The sequence below is a fragment of the Idiotropiscis lumnitzeri genome, chromosome 17, assembly GCF_059441095.1.
Source record: "Idiotropiscis lumnitzeri isolate Australia: NSW breed Sydney's pygmy pipehorse chromosome 17, RoL_Ilum_1.0, whole genome shotgun sequence".
NCBI lineage: Eukaryota > Metazoa > Chordata > Actinopteri > Syngnathiformes > Syngnathidae > Idiotropiscis > Idiotropiscis lumnitzeri.
The window spans coordinates 8,432,805-8,444,776 of NC_142407.1; the positions used below are offsets into that span (position 1 = coordinate 8,432,805).

The following is an 11,972-nucleotide window of genomic DNA, read 5'->3' on the forward strand; positions in this document are numbered from 1 at the left end:
CAATAGCCAACAGAAAAAAGGCCATGAAAACAGTCTACAGTCTTTCTCTCTGTCTATTTGCTTGATGTCAGGGTTAGAGTTGACTGTTTGTTAAGAGACACAATTTCAGCAGATCCTGAAAAAAAACTACTGTTTGAACAAAATGTCAGTAATAAAACAAAAAAAACAAAAAAAAACAAAAAAAAAACCAAAGGATGTAATTTTGAGAAAATTATTGGAAAATGGTTTAAAACTTTCTATTAGTCTTCAATCTTCTACTTTTTTTGTTATTCCCAGTCATTTTTGCTTAGGTGGCTTAGTTTTAACAGTAAATTTTACAGTTGAAAATATTTGTTTGAAATTGTGTCAGAGTTCGTCTATATTTACCGGTGATACTCATTTAAGACGTTTGTCAAAGAATTTAATTATGCAGGTATTTCACAACAAAACATTGCTATTAATACTGCAAAATATATTACATGAAGGGTGGCACTGTGGGCGACTGGTTAGCACGATGGCCTCACAGTGCAGAGGTCTTCCTATTTGGTGTTTGCGTGTGCCTGTGTGGGTTTCGTCCAGATTCTCTGATGGTGGATGGATATTACATGAAACACAATCTTTGAATAAAATAAGCATACAAATTCAGTGCATTTTTCTGTCTTATAACGAGGCTTTGACTGTTTAATAATGCCTTCTCTCAGGTATTTCTTTTTTTTTTTTGGGTGAAATTGAATGGGATTAGATGTAAAGTAAGCAACCGCTGCATGTAAATTGTACAGGAAAAAATATCTTGAGCTCCTTACCTGCCAGAGAGGTGACATTCCAAATCCCAAGAGTGGGGATCGGACCGCCAAGGCCCCTCCCTTTTTCCACCACCCTGCCTACCCGGCACCCGACCTCTTCGACCCCTGCCACAGTTGGGAAGCGGGATCCACGTTGTCCATTTGGGCTCAGCCAGGCCCCATTGGTGCAGGCCCGGCCACCGGACGCTTGCCTTTGAGCCCCACCTCCAGTCATGGCTCCAGAAGGAGGACCCCACAACGCAAGTCCTGGCAAGGGAAACGAGGTCCAATATTTGTAATCATCATAGGGGTCTTTTGAGCTGCGCTTGGTCTGTTCCCTCATGTCGGACCTGTTTGCCATGGTGACCCTGCCAGGGGCATAACGCCCCAGACATTTTTGCTCCGTGGATCATTGGGACGTGCAAACCACTCCACCACCGTAAGGTGACGGCTCATGGTGGAAACATGTGATCTTCTGTTCAGGAATTCTTGTTACATAAGCCAGTATGGTTGTGGCAAATGTGCAATTTCGTCTTCTGTTATCAGATCCACTTTACCTGTGGGAAGGCTACCTGAGTGGTTTTTGCAACTGCAGCCAATCTTTGATTTGATCACAGTGTCACGTAATCCTCTGTTTAGGAATTTATTTACATGTGCATCAGCCAGTGTAGTTGTGTTCAAAAAGGCATAAACAAGCCATTTTGTGATCTTATATCAGATGCACTTTACTTGTAGCAAGGATGCAAGAGCAGCTTTGCACGTGTTGCCAATCTGTGATCATATCGCAGCGCCACATGTGAACTTGTGTTTTGGAATTCTTGGTAAATGATCGCACATGACTTTAACTGTGAAAAAAAACAGACACTCACGACAGTACAAAAAGGTTGAACCGTAATATCCAAAATATTGACAAAGGGCTTTTGTTCATTTATTTTTGAGTGATGAAAATTTGAAGGTATCTTTTTTACAAACAGGCTTGAAGCTGCACTCAGCAGGATTTTGAGTTTCTAATCACTCCTACCACCAGTGATCAAAAATTTATGAAGGGCGTGGGGACTCTTAGTGCCAGCCAACAGGCATTTCAATGTGTATTATAAAACAGTCTTTTGGTAGTTATCAGATGTTTGTAGGGTGATAAAGGAATTGAGAATTGCGAGGTAGTCCAGTTGTCTAAAAAAAAAAAAAAAAATCAGGGTTTCGATTCCGCCTCTGAGATCGGTGGCCCGCATGATTCATTCACCCTTGCCTATGTCCTTGCGACATTGCTGACCTTTGGTCTTGGCTGCCACAGCACCAATCTAACTTGTTCGTTTGCATTGTTGGAAATTTAATCCACGTATGTGATAAGAATCTATACTGCCTCACATGTTTTGATGGCAGATTAACAATTGTGAACACATAAAAGGAAGAAAATGGTCCAAGGAAGCTGTAGTTTGTGAGACAACACAACACAACACTTATTTTGTCTCCTGTTTTGGTCGTGAAGTGAGAAGCTGAGACAATGTTGCTGTGTCCAAAAATCTTTGGGTTACGACGAGTTTTCAGCTTATTCACGGGCGTGGTGGAGTGTCTTTGTTTTTCAGGAATCATTTTTGGATGGGCCTCGCTTTCTTTCGCCCTCAAGACGCAGAGTTTCTTCAGTTCTTATTGCGTGAACGCCACAGGAATCGATGTCTCGCAGGTCTTAGGTCAGTTTGCTCTTCTTCGTTCTGACCTTGAATTCAGCATCACAGAGAAAATGATGTAGAAATGTAAAAAAAGTGGCTTCAATGTCAAATTGGCTAAATATTAAATCTTCACCCCCCATGTATTTGTCTGTGTCAGATTGCCGTGCACAGGATGAACAGTTTTCTCTGGTCTTCACGATTGCATCTGCCATGGTTAGCTTCCCCACGCTTCTAACCGGCTTTATCCTCGACCACTTTGGAACTTTTGTCGTGCGGATTTTGGCAATGTGAGTGCTCTTTGACAACAGCCGCACCGTTCCTATTTTGGGAATAAGGTTTTGGCTAATTTAGTCCAAATTAATTACAGCCACTGACACAATTTACACAGAAACTGAAGGAATAGAGTATGAAACAAAAACATTATTCAAATGTGTTGATAATATTTTTACTTTTTTTTTTTTTTTGCCACTAGTCGTTTTGAAACTGTAGTCATAATTCATTAGTTGTTGCACAAACGAATGATTAACGGTTGTTGCACGCGAATACAATAACAAGATGATCATGCCACCAATGTCTTTTTCGTTTCATTACACCAGATCTCTTTACATCACTGGCACCTTGATGCTGGCCTTCTCAACTCCAAGTAAATTTGAGTATGCAGTTGTTGCCCCATTTTCAACACAAAAAATTGAATAAAATGACAGAATATTTAAAGAATGACAAGAGAGTTTTTAATTTGTGTATTTCTCCATCAGCCCTGTCCGTCCTGCTTTTCCCAGCCCTCGCCTGCTTGGCTGTGGCTGGCAACATAATGCTTATTACCAACATACAGGTAGGTGCCCGGCAATTTGTTGTACAAATGCAAACGTACATGTGCAAATCCGCATGAGATCTTTGTTCGCTTGGACTCATCACTCACAATTGAGATAAAGTAGTCCCTATCTTGCGAGTAAGATTTGAAACAATGTAACACAGTGCCAGTAAGTCCCACCCACTGTTCTGGTCTGTCAAGCAGTATAGTATTATGATCCGCTGTGTCAAATGCAGCACTGAGATCTAGCAACACCAAGACGGTGTTTTTCAAGACATCATCATTCAGATGTATGTCATTTAATTCAGACTGATATTCATTCTAGAGATTGTGTTGCATCATAAAGCCGCAAATCTGCTGAAAACCTGCCCTTTCAATAAATGTTCCCATGTAGCTGCTTATGGTTGATGCATCCAGGTTACTCTTTTTAGAAGTGATTTTATTACTGCTGTTTTTAAGGCCAGCGGAAACTGCTCTGATTGAAGAGAATTATTAACTATGAGTAGTGCATTTGGTGCTATGCAATCCAATCCAAAGTTGTATAGTCAAAAAGGTTATAATGTTAATGAGTAACAGGACAAACAGATGGCACAATTGCGATTGTGATTTTTCCCGTGGGTGATCTATTTACTTTTTGTTTTATCTGTCATATTTTATCCGTGCAAAAGGATGTTATTGCATGGAGGACAGCAGTTCAGAAGGGACTGATGCTGTGGCGTTTGTCAGTCGGTCTACAAAAGAAAACAATGTATGGACAAGTACTGTTTCTATTGATAACCACTCAGAACAATGATTGTCTTGCATTTTTCAATCCCTGGTTGCAGATGTGATGACTGTCATTGTATATGTCGGAATGAAACCTGCAGTTTGATTTTGCGCCACCTGCACTCTGCTTGTTGTCATGCTCTTTTTTTAGCTTTAACCAGTGGGACATTTCTCCATGGTGACTTTTTCCTCATTGACAAAACTTAATTGGGGTAATGGAATCCATTCCAGTCAAAACTTCAACTTACAAGGTCACCAACAGAAGTTGAAGGCTGGCTCGGTGATTATGTAAAAGGCTGAATGAATAATGTGCATCTGTCTTCATCATCATCAATAATCTTTTTTTTTTTAATTTTTAATTTATTTAATTTTTTTTACATCTTCAATTAAATACCATTTAAGTTACCCCGAGTCACTGATGGTGTAGTGGTACACTTGCCTGAGTTGTGTGCGGGCAGTGTGGCTTCACCTCCCACTCAGTGACGGTGTCTATGTCTGCCCTGTGACTGGCTGGCGACCAGATCAGGGTGTAGTGCGCCTTTCGCCCGCAGTCACCTGGGATCGGCTCCAGCACCCTCCCGCGACCCCGTACAGGATAAGCGGTGTGGATAATGACACATGACAAGTTACCCCTGCCTCGCTTCATTGCGTTTAGGTCCTCCTCCACCTCAATCCTCCACCAAAATCTGATGGGTAGCTTTAAGCCACCTACTCGCAAAAGGAAACATGTTTCATTTGTTGATGTTTTGCCCCTCATGGGTTAACCAGATCTTCTTCGTATTTGCTCCGAAGAGTGTTTAGGCCTTCATGATGTTAAAACACATTTGTGAAATGCTGTTGCCGTGGCAATGCACTGTTTTCTAAGAGAACATTGTTGATTTTGAGGGTCTAAATATAGATAAACTCCTAAAACGTTGCGCGCACATCAGGCCTGGCATAAAAATAACGATTTTGGGCTTCTTGTACAATTTCCAGTCACTGTCTCAGTAGCGTCCCCAACCATTTTTAAAAAACATTCTCAGTTGTCCGTTTCACCTAGATCGACACCCTGTCATAGATGTCATATTTTAACAATCTCCTCCTCCATCTGCAAACTTTGGGTATTTAATCTAAAAATGTTTAACATTAAAAGTTGCTGAAAGGTTTTGCAGCTTATTGACGGGCAATGCGCTGTTTGCAAAGAAAAAAATGCTGCTGCTTTTGTGCATCTAAACCTGGGCAAAAAAAAGTAATGAAACTTTGCACTCACATCAGACCAGACAAACACCTTCATATTTTAGAGGTGATCAGGTTTGCAAGGGGCCATTACAACTGGTCACAGCTCTTGGCTTTATTTGATTTGCAAAGTGACTTTGAGTGCTCAGAAAGGCGCCGAGAAAAAAATAATATTGTCATTCAAGATGTTTTTGGAAAAAGGAAAACAAATGGACTCATACCTCAGGGCAGAGCCTGTTACATACTGTAAACTATTCTGGTGAATCTAAGAAAATGGTCGATTGATTCTATCCTCTTTTGAACCGGTTTGTTTTCCCTTATTTGCCATATTGCATCACAGTCTTAATACACTAATCCATTCAATTTCTTCTCCTGAAGGTAGCAAATCTGTTCGGCAGACATCGTTCCACCATCATCACTGCGTTCAGCGGCGCCTTTGGTTCTTCCTCCGTTATCTTCCTCATCATAAAAGTGACTCTCAATTCAGTTGTTGACTTTATTTTCTGGCAGCGCTCCATCCTACACAATCTTCTATACTGATCATGCGCTTTACTCCTACAGTTGGTACACGAGTCTGGCATTACTCTCAAGGCCAGTTTCCTGTTTATGGCTGTCTGCAGCATCTTTCACGTGCTCAGGACCTTCTTCCTGCTGCCCAGAACCACAATCCCCTACCCGCTGCCTCATCGTTACACATATGGGTATAAATCCAAACACAAACATTTCAACTGCATTTGCACATCATGCAAGTAATTGCTTAATGTATAATTTATCCATGTAATTCATTGTCAAATATCTGCTCAAAACACTCGCCTTATAATCCACAGTTGTATAGACACTTGACTGATGAAAGCAAAAAAGGGAAGGCATGAGGTGAGGTCTAATGCTGTAGTACATTTTGAAGAACAACAACTGAGTATACTCCTTCTTGCAAAGACGCCATCACCAAACATGTTTTTTTAATTTTTTTAAACGAAGGATGGAAACAGAAAAAGGGTGGGGATCTAAACACTTTTCATCAGACAGTGACGATTTACACTTAAGTTAGTGAGTACTGCCAACGAAAAAGACTTAAATATGGCTAAACTTCTGTGGTCACACAGCAACTTAACGTTTGTGAAAGGACTAACAAAATAATTTTGGTTTCATTCTTAAGAGAGAAGATTTGCACACTGTTTAACTTTAACTGTCGTATAAACTTAAAAGGAAGTAAACCACAATAGAATAGAACAGTGGCCCCTAACCAACGGGTCGAGCGGGCTGCACATGGAAACAACAAAACAAACTTGTAAGAACTTCCGTTTTATTATTCAATGGAGAAAAAAATAATTTTATGTTGAAAAGTGAAGTCTTTCCTCCGTTACGTCCAATTAGGATGAACTCTAGACGCATGTCAACTTGCCAATTGTCTTGGTCGCATTACACTAAAACCCTCCACCAACCTCCCCACAAAACTTGGGGACGATTGTAATATAACTTCGAAATCTAACTTTTAAAATGATGTACTCACTATATACGCCACACGCTGATGAGTGCTTTTAGCTCATCTTCAGGACAGTCTTATCACATTGCGGCTAAATGGCAGTTTGCCTTCAAAAGGTCCACTGGACATGCCGCCATTCTCTCACCTTTGCTGTAATCTTCGATCTCAGGGTTTCCTGTAACAAATTAAGGAAGCCAGAAGCGTCTGCAAACAACAACAATCAGACAGCAACAGACGAAATTCAATCTACAGAGGAGGAACCTGTAAAGCCTGGTATGTATAAAACTATTACCATACACAATTCTTAACATTTCACATCATAGTGTGGTCGTTACTTAAAACTGTGCATTCTCCTTCCTCTCAGAGAAAACTTTCCGCGAGTGCGTTCGGTCCAGATTCTTCTTTTTTTGCCTCATGTGGTTGTCGGTGATCCAACTGAGACTTTATCTGTTCATCGGCACCCTTCACCCCACACTGCAGTTGCTAACTGAAGAAGATCCCTCACTCGGTACAACTCAGACACACACTAGGAAATGACAACCTTGCAAACTTTTATCATGCTCCCTCTGAATCTCTACCATCTTGGAGATGAAATGCATTAAAATAGATTGCATACCATAAACATGAGAAATCGTACCGATTTGATAGCAGTTTAAGAAAAACAGTTTTGAAATAGGCACATTAAGAAAAACATGGTTGAGATTTTAATATAGAACTGGTTAATTCAGTACGGAAGCGTATTGCAATCACCTGAGAAAAAAAATCTTGTTTTTCTGATTTTTTTGGGGGGGGCCTTTGTTTTTTAAATTTTTTTTTTTTTAATGATTTTTTTTTCCTTCTCTGTTTTCTGGAGTAATTTTTTCTCAAATGAATGCAATACGCTTCCGTAGTTTTCTTGATAAATCCTCATTGAATTTTTTTTTTTGTCTGACAGAAACGAATATTGCAGTTTGAAAAAGTCTTCCCAATAACAGCGATAGGCACTGCCCCATTTTGCCAGTCTGTCCTTTGTCTGCGACCTGGGCAACCTCCCGTCAATGCGCTTTCCTCCTTATTAAAAAAAAAAATAATAATCTCCCGCCGTCCCCATCCGTTGTAGTCCCAAACTTGCCTTCCAGCAGTTGGACAGACCGTTCTATCCTTGGAAAATGAAATGATCATTGCTGCTTATATGGTCTTTGATTTCTTTCTTAACATAATTAAATGAACCTGGATTTACAAAATAAAAATAAAACATGCATACCACTTTGGCCTGCTAGTGAACAATTGGGGGTACTTAGATATAACTCACGATATTTAGCTTCTTAATTGTGTTTAATTTCTGCAACGTTCAGGAGGTCCGTCTGTCGGCCTTAGCAGTAAAAAGGAAGTGACTTAACTGCACCCTCGAGGTTAAAGCTGCAAAGTTTACGCCTTTAGTTTATCTTGCAAAGTAAATGTTATTAGTACTACAAATTCCGCAACCATAATAGTAAAATGAAAACAATTCACAAAAAAAAAACAAGTTTCCCATCCACAGCGGCCGACTTTAGATTATCCCCAAGTGGAAATCTTACAGGTCCTTTTTAAACGTACTTTGCGCATGCCAATCTACTTCATGCCATATAGACTACGTAGCTCTCTCTAAATTGAATTCAAAGAGAATGATGGGAGCCGTTTTGATTGGCTGGAAGTCTGCTGCGTTCCCTCCCACCACGGCACAAGCGCCCTCTTCAACCTGCACTGGTCTACCAAAAGAAAGAAAGTCTACCCATGTGCACAGTTAGACTGCACTTTGTTCTCGGGTTGCGCTAAGCAGGGAAATGCGACTCCTTTTGTTCAAATGTAAAGATTAGACCATTAAATATTGGTAAGCTTATTGGAACCGTATGTCTCATCTTTGCCCCAATATATTTGCAGTGAGCCAGTACATCAATGCTTTTGCTTTCACCCAACTGTGTGCGCTGTTGTGTGCTCCCTGGAATGGGCTCCTCATGGACAGACTGAAGCGCAAATACCGGGCGACAGGTAATAAATAAATATTATCAGCATTGCATGCCAATTAAAAGAAAAAAATGCTTCAAGAGGCTGAGTGGAGTGGTGAATTATGGCAAAGGACTTCTCTCCTGCTGGAGGGAGTCATACACGTTATGCAGATGCACTGTATAGTATGTCACGGTTTTAGTTGAAGTTTTATGTACAGAACCCAAGTGGTGTTCTGTTATTGGACTTTTGAGCTCATCGCGGATTGTCCTTATCAAACACTATGTTTCAGAACTGTGGCAGAGACTCACCACTGAGTGAACTGTTAAAGCAGAACAACATGCTGCGATTTGCACGGCTAAATTTATCCCGCCCCCGTCCCTTCCCACGCCCGTTGTCGTGGAAAAGCAACGTAGGCCATGCGGTGTAGTGAGGTGTGGCGTCAGACTGAAATCTGGAATGGAAAAGTGGCTTTTGTGAAGCCCAGTGTTCAAAGCAAACATGGCGAAGCACCATTTAGCTGTTATGCTGCACTCAAATGGAAAAAACTGCCAACAGAAATGATGTCATCCCAAGTGTAAATGGTTTGAAATCCATCTTAAAATACATGCTTTTTTCCATACCTATGAGTAATCTATTTTAAAGCATTTGGGAAAAAAAAAAATTACACTGTAACGCAACGTTCTATTAGTAATTTTAGAAAGCGACTTCTTCGGACTTTGTTTTCACATTATTTTGAATGTCTTTGGCGCTTTTGTTTTTAAATGCTTTTAAATTTTGCACTGTACCTTCTTTTTGGCAATTATGGTCGGCTACTTTGTGTTTCTTTGTGTTTGAATGTCTTCAACTGGCTTGTTTGTGAATGCGTTTAAAAGTACTTTTGATTGTGTGAAGCACATTGAGTTGCCTGTTGTATGAAATGTGCTATATGCCGGACCGACCTAGTATCATCCATCCTTTTGCCTCAACCCGTTATACTCACTAAGTATGTATACGTATATACACATACACGTTGAACACTACATTATGTATGGTTTTGTTCACCTTCACTGACTATCCCCGCTCATTGCTGTGTAGGAATGAGTGAAAGGGAAGCAGAACTGAATTCCACGGTTCTTTCTCTCTTCCTGACGGCACTCATGGCTCTGGTGTTCTCAATTTGCGCCGCCATCCCTGTGCTGCCACTCCAGTACTTCACCTTTGTCATACAAGTGATCACTCGTGCCTTCCTATATGGCAGTCTTACAGCCTTCGTCAGTTTGGCGTGAGTATACTCATTCAACGTTACACTGAGCAGAACGAATGTAGAACGTAGATACATACAGTAACTGCATTTTATCTTTTTGTACAGTATATATCTGTTGAATATTGTTTTGCTTGTTCATAGGATATAATGCAGTATTGTATAGTATCATTAATTATTTTGACTTTCAATTGGCAAGCGACAAACAAAAACATGAAAAGGGGAATTATTTTGTTTGCTTTTAAATTTAGCGCAAAAAGAAATACAAACTGCTTGCTTTTTTTTCGTTTTTCATATTTAGATTTTTGGCAAATATCAAAAATGGTTTCGGTTTCCTCCCACGTCCCATAAACATGCATGATAGGTTGTTTGGACACTCTAAATTGACCGTAGGTGTGAGTGCGAGTATGGATGGTTGTTCGTCTTTGCGTGCCCTGCGATTGGCTGGCAACCAGGTCAGGGTGTCCCCCGTCTACTGCCCGAAGACAGCTGCGATAGGCTCCAGCAATCCCGTGACCTTTGTGAGGAGAAGTGGAACAGAAAATGGATGGCTGGATGAATGGATAGTGCACCGGAAGTGGTGTGCATAGATTTCAAAATAACAGCACTAATAAGTGCAGCGTGAGCTGCACTTTTTCTTGCCGTTTTATCAGAATTTGGTAACATTTTATAAGTTTTTTTTTAGTGTCTTATCCCATGTTAAAGACACTAGCCTATATTTCATGTTGTCATACTTATTCAAATACATTTAAAAAAAAAAATATAGACACATTCGATTGTACTATTGATTTTTGATAGTTTAATACAACATGAATATCATTGGAGGGAATGGTAAGCTATTTCACATTGGTACACAAATAAGGGTAAACATATATAATCTAATCATTAAAATGATGTGCACTAAAGAGGCCCAGTCTGAGTCCTGAAACTCCAGGGCTGAAAATGAGCCCCGTTCTGGCCCTGAAAGTGATAACAAATGCAGCCATGAGGTGCGCCGGTCATCTTCATTCTCTTTGTCCATGTCTTTCTTGGTGTAGTTTCCCACCGTGTCACTTTGGGAAAGTGTACGGCTTCATCGTTACACTTGCGGCAGTCTTTTCTTTACTGCAGTATGGATGCTTTACTGTGGTGGAATCGGTCCTGGATGGAGATCCTTTATATGTGAGTACCAGCTGATGTATTATTTCGTATATTTGGTGCAGCGAATCCTGAGGGAGTTTCCGTATCCCATTTCGGGGCGAACATTTTTGAATGTTTGTTCAAGGTTGCCAATGTTTTTCAAATGGTTGCCAGATGTTGCCAACAGTTCCATTTTGTTTGACTTTTTTGTCACCAGAAAAACTGTTGGCAACCAATAAAAAATGCTGGCGAGCGTCTTTGTAACTTTGGATGAACCCTGACGGAAAGTCAGTAGGGTGCATTTTGTATCTACAATACCGCCACTATCACATCGTAATGATAAAAAAGATGAATACAATATAAAATGCCAACATAGCACGCAATTGTGCCAACTACAAAATTCATTGACAACTGATTGATCGTCACATTAGTCAGTAAATATTTTGATAATCGAGTAATCATTAAAAGCGGTTGTCTGGCTTAAAATTGTCCAAATCCTCTGATTTTAGCCTCTCAAAAGTAACTATTCAGATTTCCGTAGACCTTCGTAAAAGCTGGCTGATTTAGCTTGTTTGTTTGTTTTTAATCGCTACATAATCGCAACTAAAATCTAATTCCTCCAATTACCATTAATTTCAGGTCAGGATTTTAGAGAAGGTCCACAACATATTCAAGAAAAACAAAAAAACACCTTTGATATGATCTCCCCCTTCATGTGTGTGCAGGTCAACATCGCCTTGACGCTGCTGATCCTGTTTGCCTTCATCCATCCTGTGTCTGTCTTTTTGCACTGTCGAAGACTTGCATCCCAAAAACGTAACAGTTCTCTGCAAACAGAGAGCCAGAAAAACATTTGCTGTGCAAAATGGTGATCAGTTAAGTGATTTTTTTTTTTCATCAATCAATCATCAGCAGTTACACCGACACTGTCTCAGTGTCTCTTTGA

At 40.3% G+C, this 11,972-nt stretch overlaps 1 protein-coding gene across 1 annotated transcript; it reads left to right on the forward strand.

Moving 5' to 3' along the window:
• Positions 1-2,167: 2,167 nt before the first annotated feature.
• LOC148320051 (equilibrative nucleobase transporter 1-like) lies at positions 2,168-11,972 on the forward strand. Its single transcript, XM_088278989.1, has 12 exons — positions 2,168-2,449; positions 2,586-2,715; positions 3,025-3,071; positions 3,184-3,260; positions 5,598-5,690; positions 5,781-5,920; positions 6,872-6,975; positions 7,067-7,210; positions 8,602-8,709; positions 9,742-9,928; positions 10,945-11,068; positions 11,752-11,972. The coding sequence occupies exons 1-12, from the start codon at positions 2,263-2,265 to the stop codon at positions 11,896-11,898; spliced, it is 1,488 nt and encodes a 495-aa protein (XP_088135115.1). The 5' UTR covers positions 2,168-2,262; the 3' UTR covers positions 11,899-11,972.